Source organism: Anabrus simplex, chromosome 1 (assembly GCF_040414725.1).
Source record: "Anabrus simplex isolate iqAnaSimp1 chromosome 1, ASM4041472v1, whole genome shotgun sequence".
In the NCBI taxonomy this organism is placed as follows: Eukaryota; Metazoa; Arthropoda; class Insecta; order Orthoptera; family Tettigoniidae; genus Anabrus; species Anabrus simplex.
In genome coordinates, this window is record NC_090265.1 from 323575929 (window position 1) to 323601622 (window position 25694).

The 25694-nt window shown below is 38.1% G+C and overlaps 1 protein-coding gene across 2 annotated transcripts in view; it reads right to left on the bottom strand.

Moving 5' to 3' along the window:
- LOC136865558 (putative fatty acyl-CoA reductase CG5065) overlaps positions 1 to 25694 on the bottom strand; it is a 239617-nt gene that overhangs the window by 23059 nt on the left and 190864 nt on the right. For both annotated transcript variants that reach the window (XM_067142415.2, XM_067142414.2), the window contains exons 4-7: positions 22018 to 22163; positions 18509 to 18618; positions 12117 to 12309; positions 4842 to 5081 (exon numbers count right to left, since the gene is read on the bottom strand). In XM_067142415.2, coding sequence (XP_066998516.2) covers positions 4842 to 5081; positions 12117 to 12309; positions 18509 to 18618; positions 22018 to 22163 — 689 coding nt within the window. The remainder of the gene's footprint in view (positions 1 to 4841; positions 5082 to 12116; positions 12310 to 18508; positions 18619 to 22017; positions 22164 to 25694) is intronic.

Below are 25694 nucleotides of genomic sequence, written 5' to 3' on the forward strand. Positions count from 1 at the left end.
AACAAGGAAATACACTTGTAAATTTTCTCTCATCTCTCTCTGTATGTTTGTATTTATAAATGTACATATGCATGCACATCACGAGTAAATGGCTGAAGAGAATTGAATGAAAATCAGTATATAAAGTCAGTGAATAATACACTACAATATAGACTATAAATAATTTTATTGACGCTGAGTGAAATGGTAGTTTAGGGAAAGGACTTAAATTCAGTTCTCAAAAATCTGTTATTGGGGGTCCTTTCGATAAATACTACATAACTAAAGTAATATAGAATTAAATTTCTGATAATTTACGTCTTATGCATTTCCACCCCCGGTCTAGAATGGCCGAGAGGATTCGTTGTGCTGACCGCACGACACCTCGTAATCTGCAGGCTTCGGGCTGAGCAGCAGTCGCTTGGTAGGCCAAGGCCCTTCAATGGCTGTAGTGCCACAGGGTTTGGTTTGGTATCCATTTGCACCACATTGGCTATGATTTTAGATATATTAATGAATTTCAATTTTTGTTGCTTTTAAGTCCATATCAATGCCAGCCACAAGAAAATGGGTGAACAGAATTTAATGAAAATCAGCATGTAAAGTCAGGAAGTAAACCACTACAGTCTAGGCTATAAATTACTTTATTCATGCTGGATAAAATAGTAGTTTAGGGGAAGGAACCTAAAATTTGTTAATATCTATGTTATTGGTCCTATTGAAAAGTACTACATAGCAAACATACATTATAGAGAATACCAATTTCCAATCATTTATGTCTTATACAGTTTTACCATACTGACTATGATAATAGAATTCATGAGTTTAGACTTTTGTTGCTTAGTCCATATCAACGCTGAGCATTGCTAACATGGAAACTGGTGATGGTTTTTGTCATGATAATGGAACGATCGCTTGAAGAATAAGAATAAGAGGGAGTCATGAAAGAAAGAAGACCTCCCTTCACATTAGATGCCCTAATATCACGGAGTTGGAAGAAAACTAAATGTGAATGCCTACAATATCGAAAGCTCATAAAATTGATCATCAATAACTTTACATTGAACCCTGTTTGTTGTTGTGTGCTTTGTCTCTTCTGCTGCCACTCATCTCTGATAGATGGGATTACTGCTGTGTCCCGAGTAACACAGCCTGCCTGAATATTGGTGGGAAGTAAGATAACTTTCTTTTATAGCATGCCATTCCTCTGGTTCACAAATTTTCTGATGACTATTGCTATGTAATACACTGCTTCATCATAGTATTCCAGCTATTTGATACCTTCCCTCTGGCGCTAATTGGAATGAACAGTGTGCACACTTAATGAACTACGGCAGAGGAGTGTTCACGGCTGCCTGCGGCCTGGTCAATCCAGCTCTGGAACTTGGCACTGTTAGAACAACATAGTACTGTTTGTTAAAAGTGAGAAAATGTGCAGTTTTTTCATTTGATCAAGCATTTCATATGATAACATTGCTTTTAACCATGACATTCCAGTAGGTTAATATTGTATTCTGACAAGAATACTAACATCATTGTAATGACACATGTTGAGTTAAGTTAGTATTTGTCTGTCTGTTATAGAATCAAAGGAAAATGGACAGTGGATTTTAATGAAACTTTGTATTAGTTCCAAAAAAAGGTTGAGTAGAATCTTAGCTATAAGTTATCCAAAACTTTCATCAGAAAGGGATGCTTCAGAAGGGGCTAAATATTAACCCGATGTATGTCCCTTACGGTTCATTTTACACTAAAATAGCTCACGGCAAATTTTAAGTTCTATATCTCTTTCCAATACAGTAATATTTGTCTGTGTCTGTTACAGCATCAGTGAAAATGGATGGGTGGATTTTAATGAACTTGGTATTACAGTTTCAGTTACAGGTCGAGCAGGGTCTTAATATAAGTTGGCCAAAAATTTCACCAGGAGGAGGTGCTTCACAAGGGTTGGTTTTACACTAAAATAGCTCATGGCAAATTTTTGTTCTATATCTTTTTTGATATCGGTACACTGAAAAATGATGGGAATATCAGTGACAGTCCTGTGAAAGTTTAAATCCAAGAGCCATGGAAAAAAGTAAAGACACCCAAATGAATACATTAATAAAAAGTTTATCCTTTGTCCAGCATAGAAACAAGCTAAACCAAACGTTATTTTATTCTACGTTCAATTATGTGCAGTAGAAATTGTTAGTGCACCCAGTTAAAATTTTAATGCAGGTTGAACAAAAAAATTAGTGCTGGTATTTTTCCCATTTCCGATGGAAATTCAGAACATTAAAAGTCTTGATCTAATTGTTACCAAACTTTAATACATCTTAAAGTAACTTATTGTTGATCTTTATGCCAATTTTTTTATTTGATCTGATATTTGTGAAAAATATTGTTGTAAATTTTGTCAAACAACATTTTCTCATTACTGTAAAAAATTTGGCTTGTTACGAAGCTCATTAAAACTTCTTTTTTGTCTGCAGGCAAGGTCTTTGTTGTGAGCCTATATAAGGCCATGAGTGTTCAGCAGAATTATTTACTAGCGGCAGCAGCCGAAACAGCGGTATTATGAGAGCTCAGGGGGTTGAAAAGGGCATAATTATCGAAGTCCACCAATTCAGTCATTTCATCCGTGAGAATTCTGACAAGATTTGGAAACCATGTTCAAGAAAGAGTGATGCAGTGGTGAAATGGAAATGCCAGGGACTTCCTTGATCAGGGAAGTCAATAATTGACAGGGACCATTGAAGTGTGGTGAAGTCAAATCAGCAAGCTTCATTAGGAAACGCCACCGACTTTTAATTGGCATCTGGAAGTGATGCCAGTACTCATCCCATTCATCAGGAAGTGTTTGCACTTGGGTTCACGGGCTGCGGCATATATACCCAAGATCACCGAGCTGAATACTCACTGTCAATTACAGTGGTGAAACATACTGTGTGTCACCTGTGGCCTTGAGAACAATGGAAAAATGACAGGTGGAATGATGAATCATGCTACATATTGTGGCAGTCTAATGTACGTGTATGGACCTGGCAAAAGCCAGGTGAACGTTATTTACCACAGGGCATTTTTCCCACTGTGTTATTTGGCAGAGAAGGTATTATATTGTGGGTTTACTTTTTCATGGTTTGGTCTTGGTCCACTAGTTTTAGTTCCTTGAATCATGAATGCCAAAGCCAATCAGGCAATATTGGACAATTCTATGCTACCCACCCTGTGGCAAGAACTGAAACTAGTCCTTTTCATTTTCAACATGATAATTCGCCCTTTAACAAAGCAAAAGCTGTAATTGAGTGGTTTGTTGAAATGGTAGTGAATGAAATTGAATGGCAGGCCCAAAGACCTCATCTAAACCCAACTGATGGGATGAGTTACAATGTTGGTTAACAGCCAGACCAGATAGCGCCAAAACAGCTACAGAACTGTTCTGCATGTTGCCGGAGGGATGGAATAAATTACCTGCAGACATCTACCGAAACTTAGTGAAAAGCCTTCCTAGAAGGATAGAGGCTGTGAGAACAGCAAAGGGCGGACCTTCATCATACTAGAAACAGCAGCTCCATTTGGGCCAGTAACTACCAGTATAAAAATGGCAATGTAGCATATATCACTGTTGAGATAAATTAATGACTACAGTGCATTTCCACAAATTTCTTGAACAGTTTGACTTTTAGAGTGCAGAATTTAATACATTAAATCCCATAAGAGGTTGCCTGTGAACAGAATTTAATATATTAAGTGGTCAGCACATGTAGTACTAAAAAGTTCAACAGATGGCAATAAACAACACTTTTAGGTCTGGCTGAAAGGGGAATCATTGAATAGAGATGCATTATCTCCCTGCTAGCTTTTTACAAGCTGTGAGAAGCTGTTGTGTTCAGTCAAGTGAAAGTCGCAAGTTTTGATACAGGATTTTTGTGATTTATAAAGTTATTTTTTAACATGTTTAGTAAGAATAGAGTCAGTGAGCATGAAATTGCTTCAATTGTGGACTCCACGGATGTAGATGAAAGTAATATTCATTTGAAGAGTCCGAAGATGGAAATTCAAGTAGCGAATCTTCTCAGTGCAAGAGTGACTCACGTGTCCTGGAGAACAAAACAGTTGACAAATGGACCGATGTGGGTAACTTAGACTCAGGACCTTCAAGTATCATTCTGATATATAATATTAATCAGGGACAAATTTCACATTCATATTTTGATATGGCAACCAAGCCTAAAGAGTTCTTTTCACAATTTTTTTAATACCAAATTGTTTTACATAATACATAATTCACCAGAAAACATTAATTCAGAGAAATAAATGGAAACAACAGGCAACACCTCCAACTAGAAGATTTAGAATCAACGATTGGTCATCTCCAGTACTATCTGATTATAAGGGCTTTCATTGGAGTAATCACTAATAACTTATTTGTGGAATAACTCTTATGCCTTATATGCATTAACATGCTGCCACAAAAAACTTTGATAATATCCTACTGTCCACAGTATCTCTCACTCTCAGACTGAACTGACTGCACTATACTCAAGACTCATCTGGCCTGCCTTAAATAGGAAGGTCAGTGGTTCCAGAACAGTCTGGAAGCTATATATGCCAAGAAATCTCTTGGCCCCAATTGTCTCAAGATTTCTGGTCATTGCTAGTGGCTCTCAGAGAGACCAGAAGGAGTACAGCACATCCTACTACAAACCCTCCTTCCTGTAGTGAACTAAGAACCAGCAGCCAATAGCCCAGCTGTGATGTCTTTCACTTGCACACAGGGCCAAACCAGCTCACTTCTCTTGGCCTGTGATCTGCGTGGTGGACACTGTCACAATATTAACATAAAATCAAGAGATAAATAATATAAGATAGATACTTACAAAGGCTTCTTTCTGCAGAGCGTTAACAGGATATCAATCACATATGCTGGCAGGAAGTGGAAGAAGATGACACACAATAAATGTACTAGTTTTGAGCTCTTGATGCTGCCATCAGGATACCATACTGTATTGCTCAAAGGATTGTTATATAAATGACGACGTCCATTATTCAGTACTTCTCCCCAGGTGACTCGTTTGTCTTTACCCGATACCACATTAATAACCAGAGGTGTCTTGGGCCTGTAGGAAATACCAATATGTGAGTGAAAAGCTGGAATATAATGCAAAGAAAAGGACCTAACTTAGATCTAATGATAAAAATGGAAATATTCTCTTGACAAGATCTTAACATCTACAGCTGCTAATCTTATGTGAATAACTATGGTCTATCTCCAGAAAGAACAGTAACTGTTATTATCAAAGTTTGTAAAAGATCATTTGTATACCTGTAGTTTTAGGGAATAAGATCATATTTTAAAAGATTTTGTTTAATTCAATATTCTTAAAATGCATTATTCTGGATTAAATTCCAGGTGACCACAAGGATCCAGAATACTACAACAAATGTATACATTAACAATCTATAGTAGTTATGAACACAGAAAATGAAATGTAAATACTGAACAAAAATAAAGCTTGCGATTTGTGGCTAGGTTGTTGTATATCTTGGATTTTCTGAGACAGTACTGGATTATAGTCATCGGTCATCATTTGGAACTTATAATATCCTGGAATTGGTCAAAATTTAAACAAAGTAATGTTGATTTTAATTTTCATTTTCACAAATGGGACATTAAAATATTACCATACCCTTTATGCACATGTCTGTTCTATATATTACTGTGTAGCAAAAAGTAATAAGGCTGTGGATTTTGAAATGAAATACAACACCCAGGTGCAGATTTATTGAATACAATAAGGAACAAGTTTAATACAATGAATCCATCTGAACAAGTTAACTATTTATTTATTTATTTATTTATTTATTTATTTATTTATTTATTTATTTATTTATTTATTTATTTATTTATTGATTTATTGATTGATTGATTGATTGATTGATTGATTGATTGATTGATTGATTGATTGATTGATTGATTGATTGATTCATTCATTCATTCATTCATTCATTTATTGTATGGCTTTTAGTCTCAGGAGTGTCCGAGGACATGTTCGGCTCTATTTGGTTATTTATTTGGTGGTTATTTACAGTGGCATCCAGTGGCTTACATACTGCTAACACCACTCAAGTAGATTTGGTGATTGATGATTTCACTACAAAATCAATATTTACCAGTTCCCGTTTTGCAATTGAAATTGTAACGATTAGCAGTGAGGAACTAACAGTTCTATGAATATTAATACAAGAAAGAGTCTGGATGATGAGCATATTCCAGATGCTAAGAATTTAGAGCCTAATTTCTTTTTCAGACTTTACACATAGTTCATCCCAGATTTTAATGTTAATTGTGTGTTTCTACATTAGTTTTTATGTCAATTGTGTGTTTGTACATTTGTTTAGTTATTAGATGTATTACATTAAAGCTGAAGATGCCAGACAAGGCCGAAACTAGTCCCTAGTTTAGTAATTGTAATTCAATAATATTGCATATTATAGTATTGAAAAAGGTGGACCATTACAACATTAATTTAATTATTATTATTGCGATCACAATTCAATACGGATCAAAACCATGAAGTTTATATCCTATGACGCTCGTGGGCGACCTGCCTGTCTGGATGTGGGATGATGATGATGATGATAATGAGGTAGGGAGAGGGTGAAACCTGGTGTCAGCATGTAGCTTACTCCTGTTGAAGGGATCTGCACAAAGTTTTATGTTCCCATCCGATGGAGGAATTGCCATCAAGAGCGTCATATGTCCTCACTCCATACAAACACTGTGAAGTTTGGGGGTTTAATCCAGGCTTTTGGCATGCAGTCTAATTAATTAGAAATTGTACACCACCACTTCCCCTACCCTGCCAGCCAACATTCTGATGGTGACATTTTTTCGACCAATGGGACTCAAACTGGCTAACCATGGTGTGTGACCGTACTGTATAGACTTTAGTGCCTTAATGATCATGGCCACCAGGCGGGTAACTAGTTAAGTGACTGGCATTAACTGAACTGAACAAAAGATGGCTGCTCGTAACCAAAGAGAAAACACCAAAAACTACTAGGTTGTGGCACTAGAGGGCGGATCGATTTGAATCATTGAAACTGACTTTCAACCTATTAGGTCATGTTATGTACATTTAGTATGTGTTGAAGAGATGTTAAGTACAGAACAAAAATGGCCAACCAGACACCAGTAGGATCCGAACCCACAACCTCCCGATTTTGCGTCGGTTGCTCTACCAAATGAGCTATGGTGGCCTATGCCATCTTTGTTCTGTTGGAAACGATCTAAGCTACAGGTCTGGTACTACTACCATCACACTGTAGAGAGCGTTTAAGTTTCTCCTTGAGGGCCAAGTTCATGAATATTGAATTTTCACGACCGCATTGTAATCGAAACCGACTTTCAACCTATTAGGTCGTGTTACGTACATTTAGTATGTGTTGAAGAGATGTTAAGTACAGAACAAAAATGGCCAACCAGACACCAGTGGGATCCGAACCCACAACTTCCCAATTTCGCGTCATTGACTTGGCCCTCAACGGGAAACTTAAACACACTCTACAGTGTGATGGTAGTAGTACCAGACCTGTAGCTTAGATCCTTTCCAACAGAACAAAGATGGCATAGGCCACCATAGCTTAATTGGTAGAGCAACCGACGCAAAATCAGGAAGTTGTGGGTTCGGATCCCACTGGTGTCTGGTTGGCCATTTTTGTTCTGTACTTAACATCTCTTCAACACGTACTAAATGTACGTAACATGACCTAATAGGTTGAAAGTCGGTTTTGATTACAATGCGGTCATGAAAATTCAATATTCATTGATTTGAATCATATTTAACATCCCCTCTCAAAGTGACGATCACCTGAATAGTTCACTTCTTCTGACCGAGGTTGCTAAAACACTTCCAATGCTTGACTCTGCACAATTCTTTTGTGAGCACATCCCCTGGCATTTTTCTGTGGCAAGATACCTCAAGTTGATTTCCTCTGCAGGCATACCTTCCCTCATAAAATGATGATGCACATGAATGTGCTTTGTGCATGAGTGGAATACAGGATTCTTGGCCAATTTCTGAACTCCTTTATTGTCAATGTGAAGACTGACAGCTGGCAGTAGACTTTTACTAATCTCCTCGGACAGCTGTTGCAGGTGTATTGCCTTGTTGGAGGCATCGCTGTGAGCTGTATACTCAGACTCTGTAGACGAAAGCTCAACTGAGCGCTGTTTTCTTGACTCCCAGGAAACAGGATCTCCACTCATTGTGAAGGCATATCCAGTATAGGATCTGTTGTTGATTCAGGCAGCCCAGTCAGCGTTAACAAAATCAGCTAGACTGTTCTCTCTCACTGTGAAGGTGAAGTCGAGTGTACCTTTGAGGTAACATAGCACACATTTTGCAGCCTGCCAACGGCTGGCACCAAAACAGTCATTGAATTGACTTAGAACACTGGTTGTATGAGATATGTCGGGGTGTGTTCCACCAGACAGGTACTCGAGTGCACCAACGAGCTCACGGTACAGCAGTTTCTCTCCATCCTTGATGGTCCAAGTGTCTGTCTTCGATAGCTTTGTCCATAGATCAAGTGGCATGGAGACTGGGTGGTATGATCCGAAGAGATCAAGTATGTCCAAGACGTATCCTCGTTGACCCCCCGTGATTGTTGAATCAGTGCAAGTGAATTCAATTCCTGTACAGTATGATATGTCACCCTAATCATTAATCTCGAAAGACTTCTTCAGGAATCCGTAGAGGTCATCAGTTCTTCTGAGGTTCTGACATATAACAATAATATCGTCAACATAGATGATAATTATCAGCAGTCATTGTCATTACATAGACACTCACATCCCCAAAAAATTAGCTTTGCTCCAAACTTCTGTAACTCTCGATCCAAACGCTAGTACCAACAGCGTTCACCCTGCAATCTGTATATCGCTTTTTTTTAAATGTGAAATACTCTGTTTCCCTTCAGTAGCTTGGATAACATCATCTTGGACTTGTTGATTACATCTTCAGTGCCGTACTTCCTTCCAATGATGAACTTCAAAAGTCTTTCAATAAACTTTGGAATTTTCATCCAAATCTCTTCATCAACAATGCTGTTAAGGAAGGCAGTGGAGACGTTGAACAGTCACACACATATCCCACACTGTGCTGCATGAGCCATACCAAGGCAAAGAGAACTGAGTTGCGCCATGGGAGCAATTACTGCATTGATGGGGTGAAAATTCCTTACGGGGATCACTGTAAGTACCTAGGTTTTTACTTTTAAATGCTATTTGTTCAGGGCGTCGACCCATGTGGATCTTTTGCCCCTACTGGCACCATATTGTATTAGTTAGGGTTTGGAATAATTGGAATAATTTACCAAGGAAGATGTTCAATAAATTTCCAATTTCTTTGCAATCACTTAAGAAAAGGCTAGGAAAACAACAGATAGGGAATCTGCCACCTGGGCGACTGCCCTAAATGCAGATCAGTATTGACTGATTGATTGAACTTCATAGGTCTCACCAAAATCCATCCCAGGATGTTGAGAAAATCCCTTCATGAGAACCCTAGCTTTCCCTTTAATTAACCATCAGTGCATGTTTGTTTCTCAATACTGTCTGACTCCTGACAGTTGAACAATTCTTCAGTATTGGGGAAAACTCTTCGGCCATTGCCTGCATCAACTTTTCTTCATTGGGACCAGAGATTGTGGAATTAATGGGAACTTCCTCGATGCAATGCAACATCTGGGTGATGATGATGATGATGATGATGATGATGATGATGACTAGATATGCAATACATCAAGCTTTGAAGGAGCACTATACACCCCACAGTATGAATATTCATACCGATTATTCTCAAAAGGACAAAATGTACGTATGTTGAGTGTACAGCCCAGAGGCTGGTTTCGACCTCAATAGCTCCACCATCAGCCATCATAGGTGGGCCAGGCATCACTGAAGAGGCGTACTAGGGAAATGAGGAGTGAATAGTTTCCTGTTGCTTTCCTCACGGTGCCAGAAGTTGGTATTACATCTCAGTCTGCCAATCCCACTTAAATGCCCACACCAACTGACCCTATGAGTGACATTTTCACATCATTCATAACAGGGACTGGCTGCATACGAAATGGTGATACCTCGGTCACTTTCATGTTGTCAAAGCCAAAGATGAGACTGAGACTGGATGAAAATAACAAATTTGTTCTAGCCCATGCCAGAAGACATAGTGAACTGTAAACACTAGGTCTCCCCAGCAAAGGCATAAAGGGCAAAGTACTGACCAATATTTGAACCTGTTTCTTACTGTTTTTAAGTACTGACTCTATAGATCTTGAGAATTCACTTTGTGATATCTCGTATGTAGGTAAGCTATACGTTCCCCATATATTCATATGAATGTTCTACATTTTATCTTCCTTCCAAAATGAAAGTTTTTATGTATTAGGTTCATGTGTTTGAGAAAACTGCAAAATACCTGGATTTTATTGTGAGAATACAATACAATACAGCTCGTAGCAGTGGTGAAAATATTTTGTGGTTGAAGTTGAGATTCTGAAAATGGCAAAGTGAGAATATGCATGTTTCAACATACTATGAAGTTCTGCTAATGCACGGACTGCTGTCAGAGAAGAAACATTCTGGTTAACTGATTGGCGAGTAGCCTACCTGTTGTTCAATGAACATTTATGCTCAAGTAACCTGACTTAGAGACACTTTATCTTAATGCCTTCATCAGATCCCTGATTATTACCTGTTTGGTGCATTAAGACATCATCTTTGTGGTGAATGCTTCTCTGATACTGAAAAGGTTTAGTGTAAAGTGCAACCCTGGTTGAAACATCGTACCAGAGATGCTGAACGTACTGAGAACATTACTTCTAAAAATACGAGGACATATATGTATGGCTTTTGAAGGTTAAATCTGATTTTATTTTCTGTTGATATCAATACTAGTGGTCTGTCGCAGCATTAGCTGTGAACAAAGACCAAAAATGAAACTGATGATAAAGGAAGTGTGAGAAAAGTAAAGGAAAATATACTGAACTCTGGAAGATCCTTTATTTGCCTCTAATCTTACACTTCCACATATCAAATTTTTTAATATTTGCAATTTATAGAATTTTCACCACAAATTCTGTTGGCAAGACTTGAATCTATCGCATAAAGCTGGCCTTACAATGAATCTGAAAAGTACTTATGAATCATCTCCAGAATCTTAAAACAGTAAGGACCTAATACTGGAATGTGGCAATGGTTAGCAGAGAGGATGCAAAGGACATTGTACTACAGTATTAAAGTGCCTTACATGGTTCCTGAAATCATTATCATGTAGCATCATACCTGTAAGTACGTCATTTACTTGAGGTTGTGGAAAATAAACCAAACTATTGTGGCAACACAAATTAAAATGTCCATTTATCATTTCTGTAGCAAAATATTGTGCTTGGCAGTACATATAGATTTTATTTAATAACATAATAACTCCACATTGAATAACTGAATTAAGTTTCATAATAAAGGACTTCTTGAAATATAGAACATCCTGAGATGGATTTCTTTCTGCTTCTTGCTTATTAGAACCAACATGGAGCAACAACTAACATTCCAGTGATAACTTGATTTCATAAAGCGATATATCGGACTAACATAGAAAGATCTGCATACACAACTTTCACAGAGCCCTCTATAAGGCTGGCATAGAAAAATCAGTGGAGACAACCTTCAGAGAGCCATTTATCGACGAATGAAGTTTACTGCAATGACCTAAGCATCATATTATTCAAATAAATGACTTTTTTATGCAAATAAAGGACTTCATGGAATTAAAAATTTTCTGGTAATCCTAAGATATACCCCTTCCTTTCGATGTATAATCCATAGGTGTTAGTATTGTGGTTTCATCACAATATTGTGTTACACATTCAAATTATATATACAGATTTTGTCTACGTACTGAGCTGCCCCCTTATTTTTGTATTTATTCAAATAGTAACATAAGTGTGATTAAGAAATAAATGTAACATTTGAAAATACAAAACAATTATCATCAAACTGACTGAGTATTTCATATCGCTTACAACATAATACAAGCTTTCTGCAGTTAAATGTTGCTAACACTGAAATAAATGTGACAGGAGATACATACTTGGTGTCGGCCACTTGTTTGGCCATAGCCAGGACAGCATTTGCAACTATGTCCACAGGAACAACATCTGCATGATAATCTGCTTTGCAGTGCATCGATCGAATTACTCCTCTCCCAGCACCAATTAGGAGCCCAGTAGGACCATTTATATTATCAACCCAGCCAACTAGTGGTTCCTTCCATGTATGAGTCACTGAAAAAAGTAACTTAAAAATATTACCTTCAATATTAATCTGAGAAAGTACATTCTAATATACTTTCAAATCTAGCTGTGTTTTCTTAAGAAACTAGAGTTCATTAATCAGAGTTACTTTGTGATCTTTTCACAAAGGAGAGAGAGGAACTCAAGTGACAAAGAATCATTTCACGAACCAAGATCAATATAAAACAGTAATGAATCCAAATTACCAGTTGCTATGTTATAAGAGTATTTCATGTTCTTTTCTATCCTGAGAGATAAAAGGAAAAAACTCCATATGTAATTTTTTATGAGATGTGGGCTACTTGCAATGTAAGCTAGTAGTAAGTCATTGCACTGCTCAATCTGCTGTAAATAGTGGCGTTAAGTTATTGGAAGTATTTCAGTTTGTATGCGACAGCATTGTAATTATTATGCTACATTATTCACAAGGGAATATTTTATAGATTTAGAGTGAACTTGTAAATGACTGTGTTGTAATTATGTTATGCTACATGCAAGGAAATATTTTACGTTATTATCATAAAACAGGGAACTTTGGCCACTTTCTCCTATATTTCTAAAATTAAAATGTGAAATATTCTCTCTAATTTTCTGAAGAATATAAGTTCTGCCATGTTTGTTCTTCATTTTCATATATGAACATAATTCTAATTGTTATTCACTAATGAATTATGATTATCGAAAGAGTGGCCGGAGTTATCCCATGTATTGGGGTAACTTCGGCCGCCATAAAAATTACTCAAGAAACAAAGTTTTCTTCGATGAAGTGTTACTTCAGCCATGGTGAACATTTTTTAAAAAACTGCAGAATGCCCAGTATCAACAATCACAAACAAATTAAAACGATTTGTGGTGAAACAGATGTATAGTGATCAAATTCACATTTTCCCCAAAGAAAAAACTGTTTTATTTAGCCTAAGTGTACAAGCATTGTTTGATATTACAAATCACATATTGCATTGCATAAATATTTGTAATGGTATAAAAGATAAAAAATAAAAGGTATGAAAATCATAAAGCCCAATTGTATGGAGAGAAAAGGCGGTCGGAAAAGAAGCAATTTTGTAGACTGTCCTCATAATACATTGTCTTCTAAATTAGAAAATATCTGGGCTGTCAATCAAGTTCTCAAATGTGTATCGCCCATGTCAACTGATATCCGTCTATTTATAATTGAAAATGGGAACCGTCTTTCTCCTCCCTGTCGGGATAAACTTCCCCGTTTATTCTTATTGTGCCTTTATTAATCCCTTCTAAAGCATTCTTGAAGTAAAAAGGATTGTAATTACAATATCCATGGCCGCATAATGTTTTCTTGTATGTTCTTGGCATGGCCGAAGTTACCCCGGAAAAGAACAATTCTTATCACAAAACTATTCCCTGAAAAACCTATTTGAATAAAATGCATCAAATTTTGTTGATCAGACGAACTTACATTTTGACCTCATAAACCATTGGAATGGAGAATCGAATGCTGGGGCAAGAGAACAGTTTGTTTTCTGCTGTTACCAGACAAGACAATAGTCGGGGCTGCGAAAAAAATAGATTGACTCAACAATGAGCTCGCCAATGTTCTTTGGACTACCGAGCATTAATACAGCATTCTATTGTATGTGCATTTTGGTTGTTGCAAGTGGTTCATCTTTTTCAGTATAGGAGGCAGGAGAAAATAAGTGTTGCTATCCGTCAGTGGCCGAAGTTACACCTCTTTACGGTATATACAAAGTTTATTACAAATTTTTTTGTGAATGCTTTTAATGATTATGTTACACTACTCAAATGTAATTTTTAACTGTCATGTATTTTTTTCTTTTGTTTTAATGCAACTTTTTTTCTTTCATCATCATAACATTTATTTTGATATAATTCCTTGCAATATTTTGTTTTCATGTAATTAAAGATTTTTTGTTGTCATCATGTACTTAATGCATTATGTCTTGAAAAGTAATATTGTTTCTCAACACTTTTTATAACTGGAACTTTCAGCAAAGCAGAATTATATACTTCAGCCAGCAAAGTCATAAGAAAAGCCATATTTGATACATCTCAATTCATTTATATCCATTTTGCCTAAAATTATATGCACATGTATACAGATAAATGCAACATGCAATCTCTTTCTACAGAAACAATGATTTAAAAAGTTAACAAATACTTTTAGATAATTGGTGCACAAAAAAAAAAAAAAGAAGCAGTTTATCAACTAATGTTGCTTGTTGTTTCGAGGAATAGTCTACTCAGATACAAAAACAAAGTAAGGTTAGTGACTAGACCTCCAGTTTTACATGGACTCCAAACCACAGGAACATGATATTTCATTTCAAAAAGCCCATATATATGGGCAAAGAGTGCAGGGGCCGGTGGTAGTTGAGAACGCCAGTAGAGGCGACAATGTGGGCAGGGTCAGTGGCGAGGAAAACAATAGACCCAGCAAACTGTCCAGGCATACAATAAGGAAATTGGTTGAGCTCCTTCAAAGATGCTGGAAACAGCTAACAATGGAGAGGCAGCTGGAATGATATGAAAGTGGAAGATGTGAGATACCTGCAAAAGTCAGGGAGAGAGAAAGAGTCACAAGACAATCCAGAGTGAGTGAGTCAGTAACAAGTCACTTGGGAGTGTGTCAGTAAGGAGTGAGACGATCTTGACTATTCAAATTATGGCGTGTGAGTTGAGTCGTGAAGTGAACTGCTCTGAGGACAACACCGTGGTATGAGAGGTGATATTGGAGAGCAGGAGATCGATGATCCACGGGGCTGGGTCTGTCCAGTTAATGAGTACAAACTGTGGAAGTGGAAAAATTGAACTCGAGTGCACTTGTAATAACTTTACATTTAGTCAATAATAGAACATGCTACCTCTCTTAGCTGCCACTTTAGTGTTTAAGACCTTGAGAACCCACAACAAAACAGACTCAGACTTGAACTGCAGTCTCCTTATTTACAAGCCAGTAATGAATTCACTTGCCTGTCACATCCCAATCTATTTACCTCTGAGACAATGGAGAGGCAGCTGGAATGATATGAAAGTGGAAGATGTGAGATCCCTGCAAAAGTCAGAGAGCACGAAAGAGTCACTCAAAACAATACTATTCCCTTTTTAAAATCTCACCCTATGTCGGTGCAGGGAAATGAAAAGACTAGTGTCTCCAGATTCATGATTTGACCAAAAGAAGAATAAAGCCCTTCAAAGGCTGTAGTGCCATGGGGTTAGTTTGGATAGTTAGTTCTAATGGGTGTTGCTTCCTCCTGACTAGCTTTTCCTTTGCAAATTCACTTCACAGACAAATAGGAAGTCATGCTGGTTGAGTATCTTAATTCTATAAAGGCAGCCAGATTATAGTTAGTTTTGTGCTTATTTTATACATTATCTTTTGAAGGTGGTGAAGTTTACTTCCACTTCTATAATAAACACTTGAAAATTTCTCCAGTGTATATTTCTATTTAAGTCTCCTTTTCTTTAGGCTTCATATATCTGCATCGAACTGAGGAACTTAAGTCCTACACTGTATCCTAGGACTTCATGTATGTCACTTTCCAATCTTCAACGTGCCGATAAAACAAATGCCTATAAGACCTTGCTCAGCAACAACTGTACACAAGCTGCATCACTTAAGATCAATCTTTTAACAAGTCATCCCTCAAGATTTTATGTTGGATCAAGCTTTTTAACTCATTATTTACCATCAAATCAACGTCTTTTTACATGATTATAGCACAGCAGGAGCATACAAGACTGTCACGTTACAAATGTACTTCAACTGAATTTACTTCTTCATAAAAGTGTTGATATTTCTACGTACATCCCTTTGACTGTGAATAGCATCTTATATTTGTTATGTGTGTTTATAATTGTTTATGATTTAGTCATTTTGCCCTGTTCTCTTAATCAGCTGATGATGACCCTTTAAATGTGTCGAAACCAGTCTCAAAGTTAACATGTTGTAACTTAATATTGGTACAACTTAATATTAGTGTATTGAAAAGGTGGAACTTCTATACTTTCTTTTTAGTATTGTAATCCTTTCCTTCTCACCATGTACTATTGCATATACTACCGTCTGCTGTAGTATTTGGAGTGACGTGAGTTCGAACCCCACTGTTGGCAACAGTGGTTTTCCATGGTTTCCCATTTTCACAGCAGGCAAATGCTGGGGCTGTACCATAATTAACCATCTGGCAGGTGCATGGTAAAATAAAGTGTAACACTAACACTATTTTAATAACAACTGTGTTAGCATGTGGCAGAAATGGGCAAATGGCAGTTATGTGCAGCTTATAATAGTTGCGAGGTCTGGCATAAATGAGAGAGTAAAAAGAGAAAATCTGGAATTAACTGTTTCTAATACCACTGGTGAGTGAGTGAATGAGTGAGTGAGTGAGTGAGTGGGAAGAAATGTTGGTAAACACTATAATAATCTTGGTGAGTGATTAATAAATGTAGCATACCGAGCTTGATAGCTGCAGTTGCTTAAGTGCGGCCAGTATCCAGTATTCAGGAGATAAAGTGTTTGAACCCCACTGTTGGCAGTTGGCAGCCCTGAAGATGGTTTTCTATGGTTTCCCATTTTCACATAAGGCAAATGCTGGGGTTGTACCTTAATTAAGGCCATGGCTGCTTCCTTCCCACTCCTAGCCCTTTCCTGTCCCGTCGTCACCACGAGACCTATTTGTGTCGGTGCAATGTAAAGCAAGTTGTAAAAAAAAAAAAAAAAAAAAAAAAAAAAAAAAAAAAAAAAAGAGAGAGAGAGAGAGGAAAAAAAGAAAGTTATAGAAAGAAAAGGGAAAATAATGACTTTGTATTTCTTGCCTCAAAATCCCGGAAAAATAAGACGAACACAAAGTACAACACATGCCCGCTTGTGTAACAAAGAAAAGTGCATCCACTGGAGGGTTAAGGCCAAGACCTCTTCTTTCCCAATATCATAGGATTGGCTAGAAAGGTGAAAAATGAAAATACTTCTTGAAATTAGTTTCAATAATCGTTAACGTCGCGGCGAGTGGTGGGAGTGTCAGCTATTTTGTGTTGAAATTGAGATTGTTGTAGTGCAATAAAATTAGTATAGTCATGATTCCATGATGCTAGAGTGTTGCAGTGATACAGTTACATTTGTCTCATATTACTAGCGGCCACTGGTCATCATTACATCCATAACGTCATGACCACGTCATTTGAAAAATTTAAATTTGTGCCAATTTTGAAAAATATCTAAATATATGCCCTATTCTGTCTAAAGGATCAGAAACTATCATAAACTCATTCAGGAGGATAGAAGAAAATCTGAAAAATCGAGTAAGCCCAAGAAGTCTGAAGCAGGACAAGCCGGAAAGCATCAGCAGTGCAAGAAATTGAAAGCATCCACGCAGCAGGACATACAGCCCAATACTTCTACTGTGCCTGTGGAGCCTGTGGACTGAAAGGCTGCTGTAAACAATGAAGCAGTCACTGGAAACCATCACTGACAACCAGCAGCTCATGGACGATGACAACATCTAAACGGAAATGGTGTGTAGGATGCTTGAGATTGACAGAATTTTGCAAGTTGCCACTAAAATCATATTGTATTTATTTGGCTTGCTTACAGAAATGACTTTAGGGAATAGCTCTTCTTCTAGAGTCTTTCCATCCAGGACTTGAATACTTGAACAATGTGCCGGAGTTGTGGCGGTAGGAGATTCGAGTTTGAATGCCGACTGCAGTCACATTGTTTTTCAAATCTTACTCACAAGGTACTCAACAGTAAGTGGTTATTGGGATCGCCACTGTATTTTTCTTTATTGTGTGTGAGAAATACATTAAACTGCATCAGTAGACTAAGCACCATTTTTTTGTGAGTAAAAAAATGTGGAGAGAAGGTACAATCTATCATCATGCAATACAGTTTGCTCAAATTTACACATAAATCAAAAGTTAAATGCAAATATCTTGAAACAAGTTAATTAACTTCCTTTTTCAGGTATAATTTTGTATTTTAAAAATTCATTTATTCATAAGTTAGTTTCAGCAGACTGACTAATAGTCATAAATTAACTGAGTGGAAACTGGAAAAAGAAAAAAAAAGGTTTTGATATCATACTTCATTAAAAAATTCAAGCCTGTGAATGTGGGAGAAGAATATCATGCTGTAGGTATGAAGTATTTTTTCTTTTGTCACGAAGCATATTTTGGAAGTCTTTAGTAGAAGGCTTACCTATTGATGGTCTGGCCAATCCAATAGGAATACGTGGGCTGTAACTTGCTACCAATTGTTCTGTCAAATTCTTCGAGTATGAATACGTGTTGGGAAGGTTATTCAGCAACCTGAAATGTAAATAAATATTAATATCCATAGACCTATACCACATTTATAATGGATTTGAACAAAATAAACAAAAAATATAGCCCAATGAGATTACAGTTTGTTTGTCCAAATGTGTTTGTATCTGAATCTACTTAACCTGATGAGGCCCCATTATAAATCAGTTCTGAGTTTCTAGAAAAATTAAACATTAGACTTGAGCAAGATATTCCTATTCCTATAGAGATCCTCCCTTCACATGATTTTCTGCAAATCAACATGACTTTCACGTGAACCATTTCATTATTATGCTTTAAAAGCAGTTACCTTGAAAAATTGTTTAATTAACAGATGTCCACAAAATAAGTTCACTAATATTTCTGAACAACTGTGAGGTACCTATTCAACACTGCAAGAGCAGGTATTTTAATTTTAAATCTAGTGGCTCTATTTGAAAAATGCACACTGTTACAGGGTTTTGAACCAAATTTTTACTATAGGTGGGAAAATTTCTCGCAGTCAGAGCACACACAATGTCAAAATTGCACAACTGTGTCACGAACCTGTACAAACAGATGTCAGGAAACATACACTGGTGGAAAAAAAGTATTGCCTTGGTGCCAATGATGGCTGTGTGTTGGTTAGGAGGAGGCTAGGTGAGCGCCTGCATTCCACCTGTCTGCGGCGTTGACACACTGGACCTACACCGAGAGTTCTGGTCTGGGAAGCAATTTCCTATGGCAGCAGGAGCACTCTCGTGGTTATCCCATGCACCCTGAGTGCAGATGTGTATGTCCGTCCGGTGATTTGACCTTTTGTGCTGCCATTGATGAACAGCATTCCCGGGAGTGTTTTCCAACAAGATATAATGCACGCACCCATGCCACTGTTGTAACCCAACGTGCTCTGCAGAGTGTCGTCATGTTGCCTTGGCGTGCTTAATGCCCCGATCTGTCCACAGTCGAGCACGTATGGGACATAATCGGATGACAACTCCAGCGTCATTCACAACCGGCATTAAATGTCCCTGTATCGACTGACCAAGTGCAACAGGCATGGAATTCCATCCCATAAGTTGACATCCGGCAGCTGTACGACACAATGCATGCACGTTTGCATGCCTGCATTCAACAGTCAGGTGATTACGCTGGTTATTAATGGGCCAGTATGTCACATTTGTGATGGCTTTTCTTGCGTGGATATTAACCTGTACTCTTGTACCTTTAATCAATTAAATATGTTACTTCGACAAATGTATTGCCAAAATGTACTTATTCTATATTCCTTATTTCATGGTGTTTGGATATATTTTTCCGCCATAAGATGAACAGAGAGTAATGACGGCTAAGCAAAAATTTGGTTGCAAATATGCATAAATTTACATTTACAGAACAAAAATAATATATCACATATTAATAATTCAGTTCGAAGAAATATGAGTAAACTGTGTTCCATTAGCTTGTAAAATGACAATTTACATTTTTAGCTTATCAGCAAAAAACACTTTCATGTCTCTTCCTCTGGTTGCAGTTAAGCATAGTAAGTTGTTGTGGGCATGGTTTATGCAGTGACTTAGCTGATGACATTCCGACTATATGGTCAATGTTTTAATCTTGGTGTATTTATATAGTAGAATTTTTATCAGAAAATTAACCTGGCATTAAGACTGGCCTCCAGCCTCAAAAGCCAAAATGACTGCTGATGGCCCTAGTAATCGTGGAAATAAACGGGATGAGCTGAAGAAATTAATTTTGAAAATTATAAGCAATTGTTCTTTAATTTTAATAACCTTTCACAGTTTCACAAAACTTGTTCTTAATATTGTTACGAACAAAGTTTTTTTGACACTAGATGTCATATATGACGTACCTGATGAACAGTCTCTGTTCATGCTGACTCTTATCTACACATTACAAAACCTAAGTTGAAAATATCTTCCAAAACACCAGGTAAAAGGCAGCTGATGTCTCTTAGGTGATACACCCTGTATAGAGAGAAACAAAATATGGTATGCTATGTCGTGATTCCAGAAAACTTTGGTTTTTGAGATGTCTGACTTTCAACCACGATCTTACTAGGTACATTCAAATATGTCTGTTTTCTGAAATTATGGCACACTTTTTTTTGCTATTCTTTAAATCCAATGGTCAAAATGTCTACCATCTCTCTGAAAACAAGCCTCAGTTTGTCTCCTTGTCGAGTACCAAACAAGCTCCAACATTCCTTGCGTAGTTCATATTGCTGGATAGGCTCACAATATTCACTTCCAGTGGGCTCATGGAGCGCAGTTCAATTTAGCCGAAATAGATACATATGATGTGATTACATATCAGTGTCTCGGATTCAGCTCCAGCCACTGAACATACAGCAGACTTTTTTCTTTTCTTTAGCTTACAATTTGTCGTGACACAATACCTTTCTTATCAATCTGCTGGAAGGAAAAAGTCACGGGAAGAAAGGCCAAGGTCCACTCAGGAAAAATTTCTTTCCAGACTTGCCACAGAATCTTCATTATGGTTCCTATTATGAAATGAAACGAGGACCTGAGGACATAGTACATTGATTGCATAGACAAAGAATTTTCTTTAGACACTGATGATGACAATTTGTTTTACGTCGTACCAACGCAGATAGGTCTTATGGTGGCAATGCGATAAGAAAGGGCTAGGAGTGGGAAGGAAGTGACCGTAGCCTTAATTAAGGCACAGCCCTGGCAATTGCCTGGTGTGCAAATGGGAAACCAAGGAAAACCATCTTTAGGGCTGCTGACAATGGGATCCGAACCCACTATCTCCTGAATGCAAGCTGATAGCTACATGACTTAAACAGCGCAACCACTTGCTCGGTACAGCAGACTCTAAGATCAAATTAGACAGCATGTTAATTCAGAAATGATTTTTCAGGGCTGAGTAGCTCAGACAGTAGATCGCTAGCCTTCTGAGTTCAACTTGGCAGGTTTGATCCTAGCTCAGACCGGTGGTATTTGTGGGACAAAATTCCGGCACCTTGGTGTCTCTGGAGCCATAAACATGTAGTTACTGCCTAGTGGAACTATTATTATTATTATTATTATTATTATTATTATTATTATTATTATTATTAAGAAAAGCAAAAATAGGACACTATAATGACAAAGAGTTACATTCATGACCTACTGAATGGATTCAAATCCCCCTAAAAATATTTAATCTTGACTAGGACCAATAATTAAACCGGGGATCACAGAGACACTAGTCAAGAGTGTTAACTACTAGATTTTATTACTGACTCAAAATCGTGAGGATATCAGAGAAATGCTTGGTATTAGCATTCAAGTTACAAAGGCAAATTTAATGGTGAGGGTACTGTTACACTGATCCACACATCTGTCACTGAGGAAGGTGGAGGTCCACAAGAAGTGTTTATAGCTATCGTGCACTCACTTGGATTCTACTATATCCAGTACATCATCGCGCATCCACTCCAGAACCGAGAGCACCTTTTCAGGATCTGCAACAGCAGGGTATATCTGCTCTTTTACCTCCTTCTGGTCACACTGGCAGTAAGCTGTCGACACATGCACCAGCGCCTGGAACAAGCAGATAGAAACAGAATATTAAACAGTGTTCTCCATCTTCCTATTTCTGTGAGAGGATGGCGATGATGATTCTTGTTTAAAGAGGCCAACATCTGGGTCACTGGCCTCCACTCTGTGCGAGGAATGACAGAGAATATTATCAGTCTACAAAGGGAATTTATGTTTAGAAAAAGTAATGTTTCATTGTAAAACAGTTATGTGCAAACCAGACAAGGATGAACAGCATGGCATACGACACTAATACAGGGACATTATTTTATCTATTCGGGGGATTCTCACTCGCCCGGTCGCCCGTGCTGCGAGCCTATCTCCCGCCAAGCACTTTGCTGTTATACACTTCTCGGCGCTACAACTCCCCTCCCACGCAATCTGCTGAGAATTTTATCAGCGTAAGGTTCAGTTTACTCAAGTGTTCACGTGTTTAGTGTTCAGTGTGTTGTTCCAATGCCATTTTCATTACGTGAGTGTGTGTGTATACATAATACCTTTCCATGGCTAAATGGTTAGCATGCTGGTTTTTCGTCACAGGGGTCCCGGGGTCGATTCCCGGCAGGGTCGGGAATTTTAACCATAATTGGATAATTTAGCTGGCACTGGGTGTATGTGACGTCTTCGTCATCATTTCATCCTCATTACGACGCGCAGGTCACCTACGGGTGTCAAATCAAAAGACCTGCACCTGGCGAGCCGAACATATCCTCGGACACTCCCGGCACTAAAAGCCATACGACATTTCATTACCTTAAGTACAGGAAAGCTTGTACGAAAACACGCGATGGCCGCATTACAGCAAGGTGTTTGGCCGGAGACAGGCTCGCAGCGCAGGCGATCGGACGAGTGAGAATCCCCTCAATAGATAAACAAGGGATTTTTAAAACAAGCATATTCTATTTTACTTTTCTGCAAGTACAGAAAGATGTAATATATGTATAGTACGCGAACCTTTTCTTGAGCCCTGAGCTCCATAGTGCTGAATGGGAACTAGGGCTCAAGAAAAGGTTCGCGTAGTATAATTTTTGTTGAAAAATTTACAAATTTATTGGAACTTACCTACTGAGCGAGTTGGCTGTGTGGTACGTGTCGCACAACTACGCGCTTGAATTCGGGAGAGGGCGGTTTCAAACTCCATCATCGATAGCTCTGAATATAGTTTTCCATGGTTTCCATATTTTCACATCATGCAAATGCTAAGGCTGTGCCACGATTGCTCCCTTCCCAGTCCTGACCCTTTCCTAACCCCTGGTCGCTTAAAACCTGTCTGAGTTAGTAATAAGAAAACAAGTTTCCTCGATTCTTATGCGCCGGACTGGGCTGGAATCGAACCTGTCAACATGAGGTAAGAAGACCAGTGCTCTACCGTTTGAGCTTCTAAGCCCGGCCTGTGAAAACTCTTACAACATTCTGATCAACTAAATACGTGCCTATCAACTAGTGTACCGGTAGTTCACTTGGTGAGGAGGTTGTGAAAAGTGGAAGTCTGCAGCTTCTACACTAAATGAGCCTCAATGATTTGTAACGGAGATACGGTTTGCTGGAGGTTTTCTTTTTTTTTTTTTTTTTTTTCGCCACTACTCGTATATGAAACATAAAAATTGTCCTAAACAACTGTGGATTAGGACAAGTAAATGAGTGAGTGGTCTACGGGGTTTAATCTGAAGATACATGCATCACAAATAAGCTTGTTATATATTTCGTTCTCTAGGAGAATGTTCTTAAGTGTATGGTGTACATAAGTCGTTGAGGGATGGCACATTTTATGGGGCTAGCAACGGTATGCGTTCCTTGAAACTTTGCTCAAGTTTTCACATCGACAGTTGACAGGAGTGGGTAGAAAAATCTGTTCTCAGAATGGCCACTGAAAGTTGCTACGCCCCTTCTTTGACAGCCAGCGCACGCGAGTACGTGATAAAATGCACGGCTATGTGGCTAGTGTATTACCTCCGTGTTCACTGACATGTCTTTAAAACGCCACATACCTTGAAGGCTACCTGCCAGCGATATATACCTGATCACAATAGTAATTAGCTCAATAAATCACTGTGTCGACATAGGATCACATTGTCCACGTACGATTAGTCGGTTGTTCAGAAAAGCGTGAAGCCATCGATTCTTTACCAACGTCGAACGTCCAACCACCGAGCTTGATAGCTGCAGTCGCTTAAGTGCGGTCAGTATCCAGTATTCGGGAGATAGTGGGTTCGAACCCCACTGTCAGCAGCCCTGAAGATGGTTTTCCGTGGTTTCCTATTTTCACACCAGGCAAATGCTGGGGCTCTACCTTAATTAAGGCCACGGCCACTTCCTTACCACTCCTAGCCCTTTCCTGTCCCATCGTCGCCATAAGACCTATCTGTGTCGGTGCGACGTAAAGCAACTTGCAAAAAAAAAAAAAAAAAAAAAAAAAAAAAAAAAAAAGTCCAACCTTTGTATTATCATTCTATGGAATACCACTCTACAACAATCATTTCGACTTGTAAAATTTCTGTGTCGAATAGTGTTAACGTGCTGTTTGTAAGGTCTGTGAAGTATATGTTTCAGTGGACTTGACATATTGATATATAACAGCATAGTTTGGCCCAGTGAAGAAAGAAACGGAAAACTATCTCATTCCTTAGAACGTCTTTTCATTGACTCCAGAGCTTTCTATAACAGCTGACGGTAGAGCTGTTTGGGATCCTCCACCCGTTGAGCTGAGGACTCAACGTACATCTCCCAGGACCGTTTAAAAACCCCTGTTCTCTGTTAACCCTCTGATGCGTGACTCGTTAATCCTATACTAATGCCTAACACAGGCCTCAGAGGCCTACGCTTAAAATATATGTGAATTGTTATGCTGGATTTTATGATAAGACAAGGTAAATGCAAATAAATTAAAGAAGAAATAATCATAACTACATATTTTCAGGCCATTGCAGTGTTGCCAACCGTAATTTTCAGGTTGTACCATCCTCCCAGTTACCCTTGAAAATCTTCCAAACGTCTGGCCTAATATTTTTTTTACTAATATGTGTATATACATAGTACACACCACCAGTACACAAATTATAAAGTTTTAGGCCGTTCGTGTGTTGTCAACCGGTAGTAATATGTGGTACGCACCTTAGAGTTACGCTTAGGGAATTAGCAAAAGACTAATCCAATTTGGGCCGACCTTTGTACGAACGAAGTACGAACCACCAAAAAGCGATATCTATAGTTTGAACTGGTTCCAGTGCTGACAACTTTTAGAAATAGATAGTAAATACTTTACATGTACCCTTGTAATACTCGACAACGGCTGACCCAATTTTGACTAAACACTGTACGCTAGAGGAAAGTAGACTACCTCTAACACATAATTTATGTAGTTTTAGGTGGCTCCATAATTATGAATAGTGAGCAATTGGAGGTACCAGCCATACAAGGCAAATGATGTAAATTCAAGAAGAAATAATCATAATACACATGCCATTGATTATTTTACACAAGATGCAATCTTAAGCCGTTGACAATTAAACTTTCTTTCAGGCAAATAACACAGAT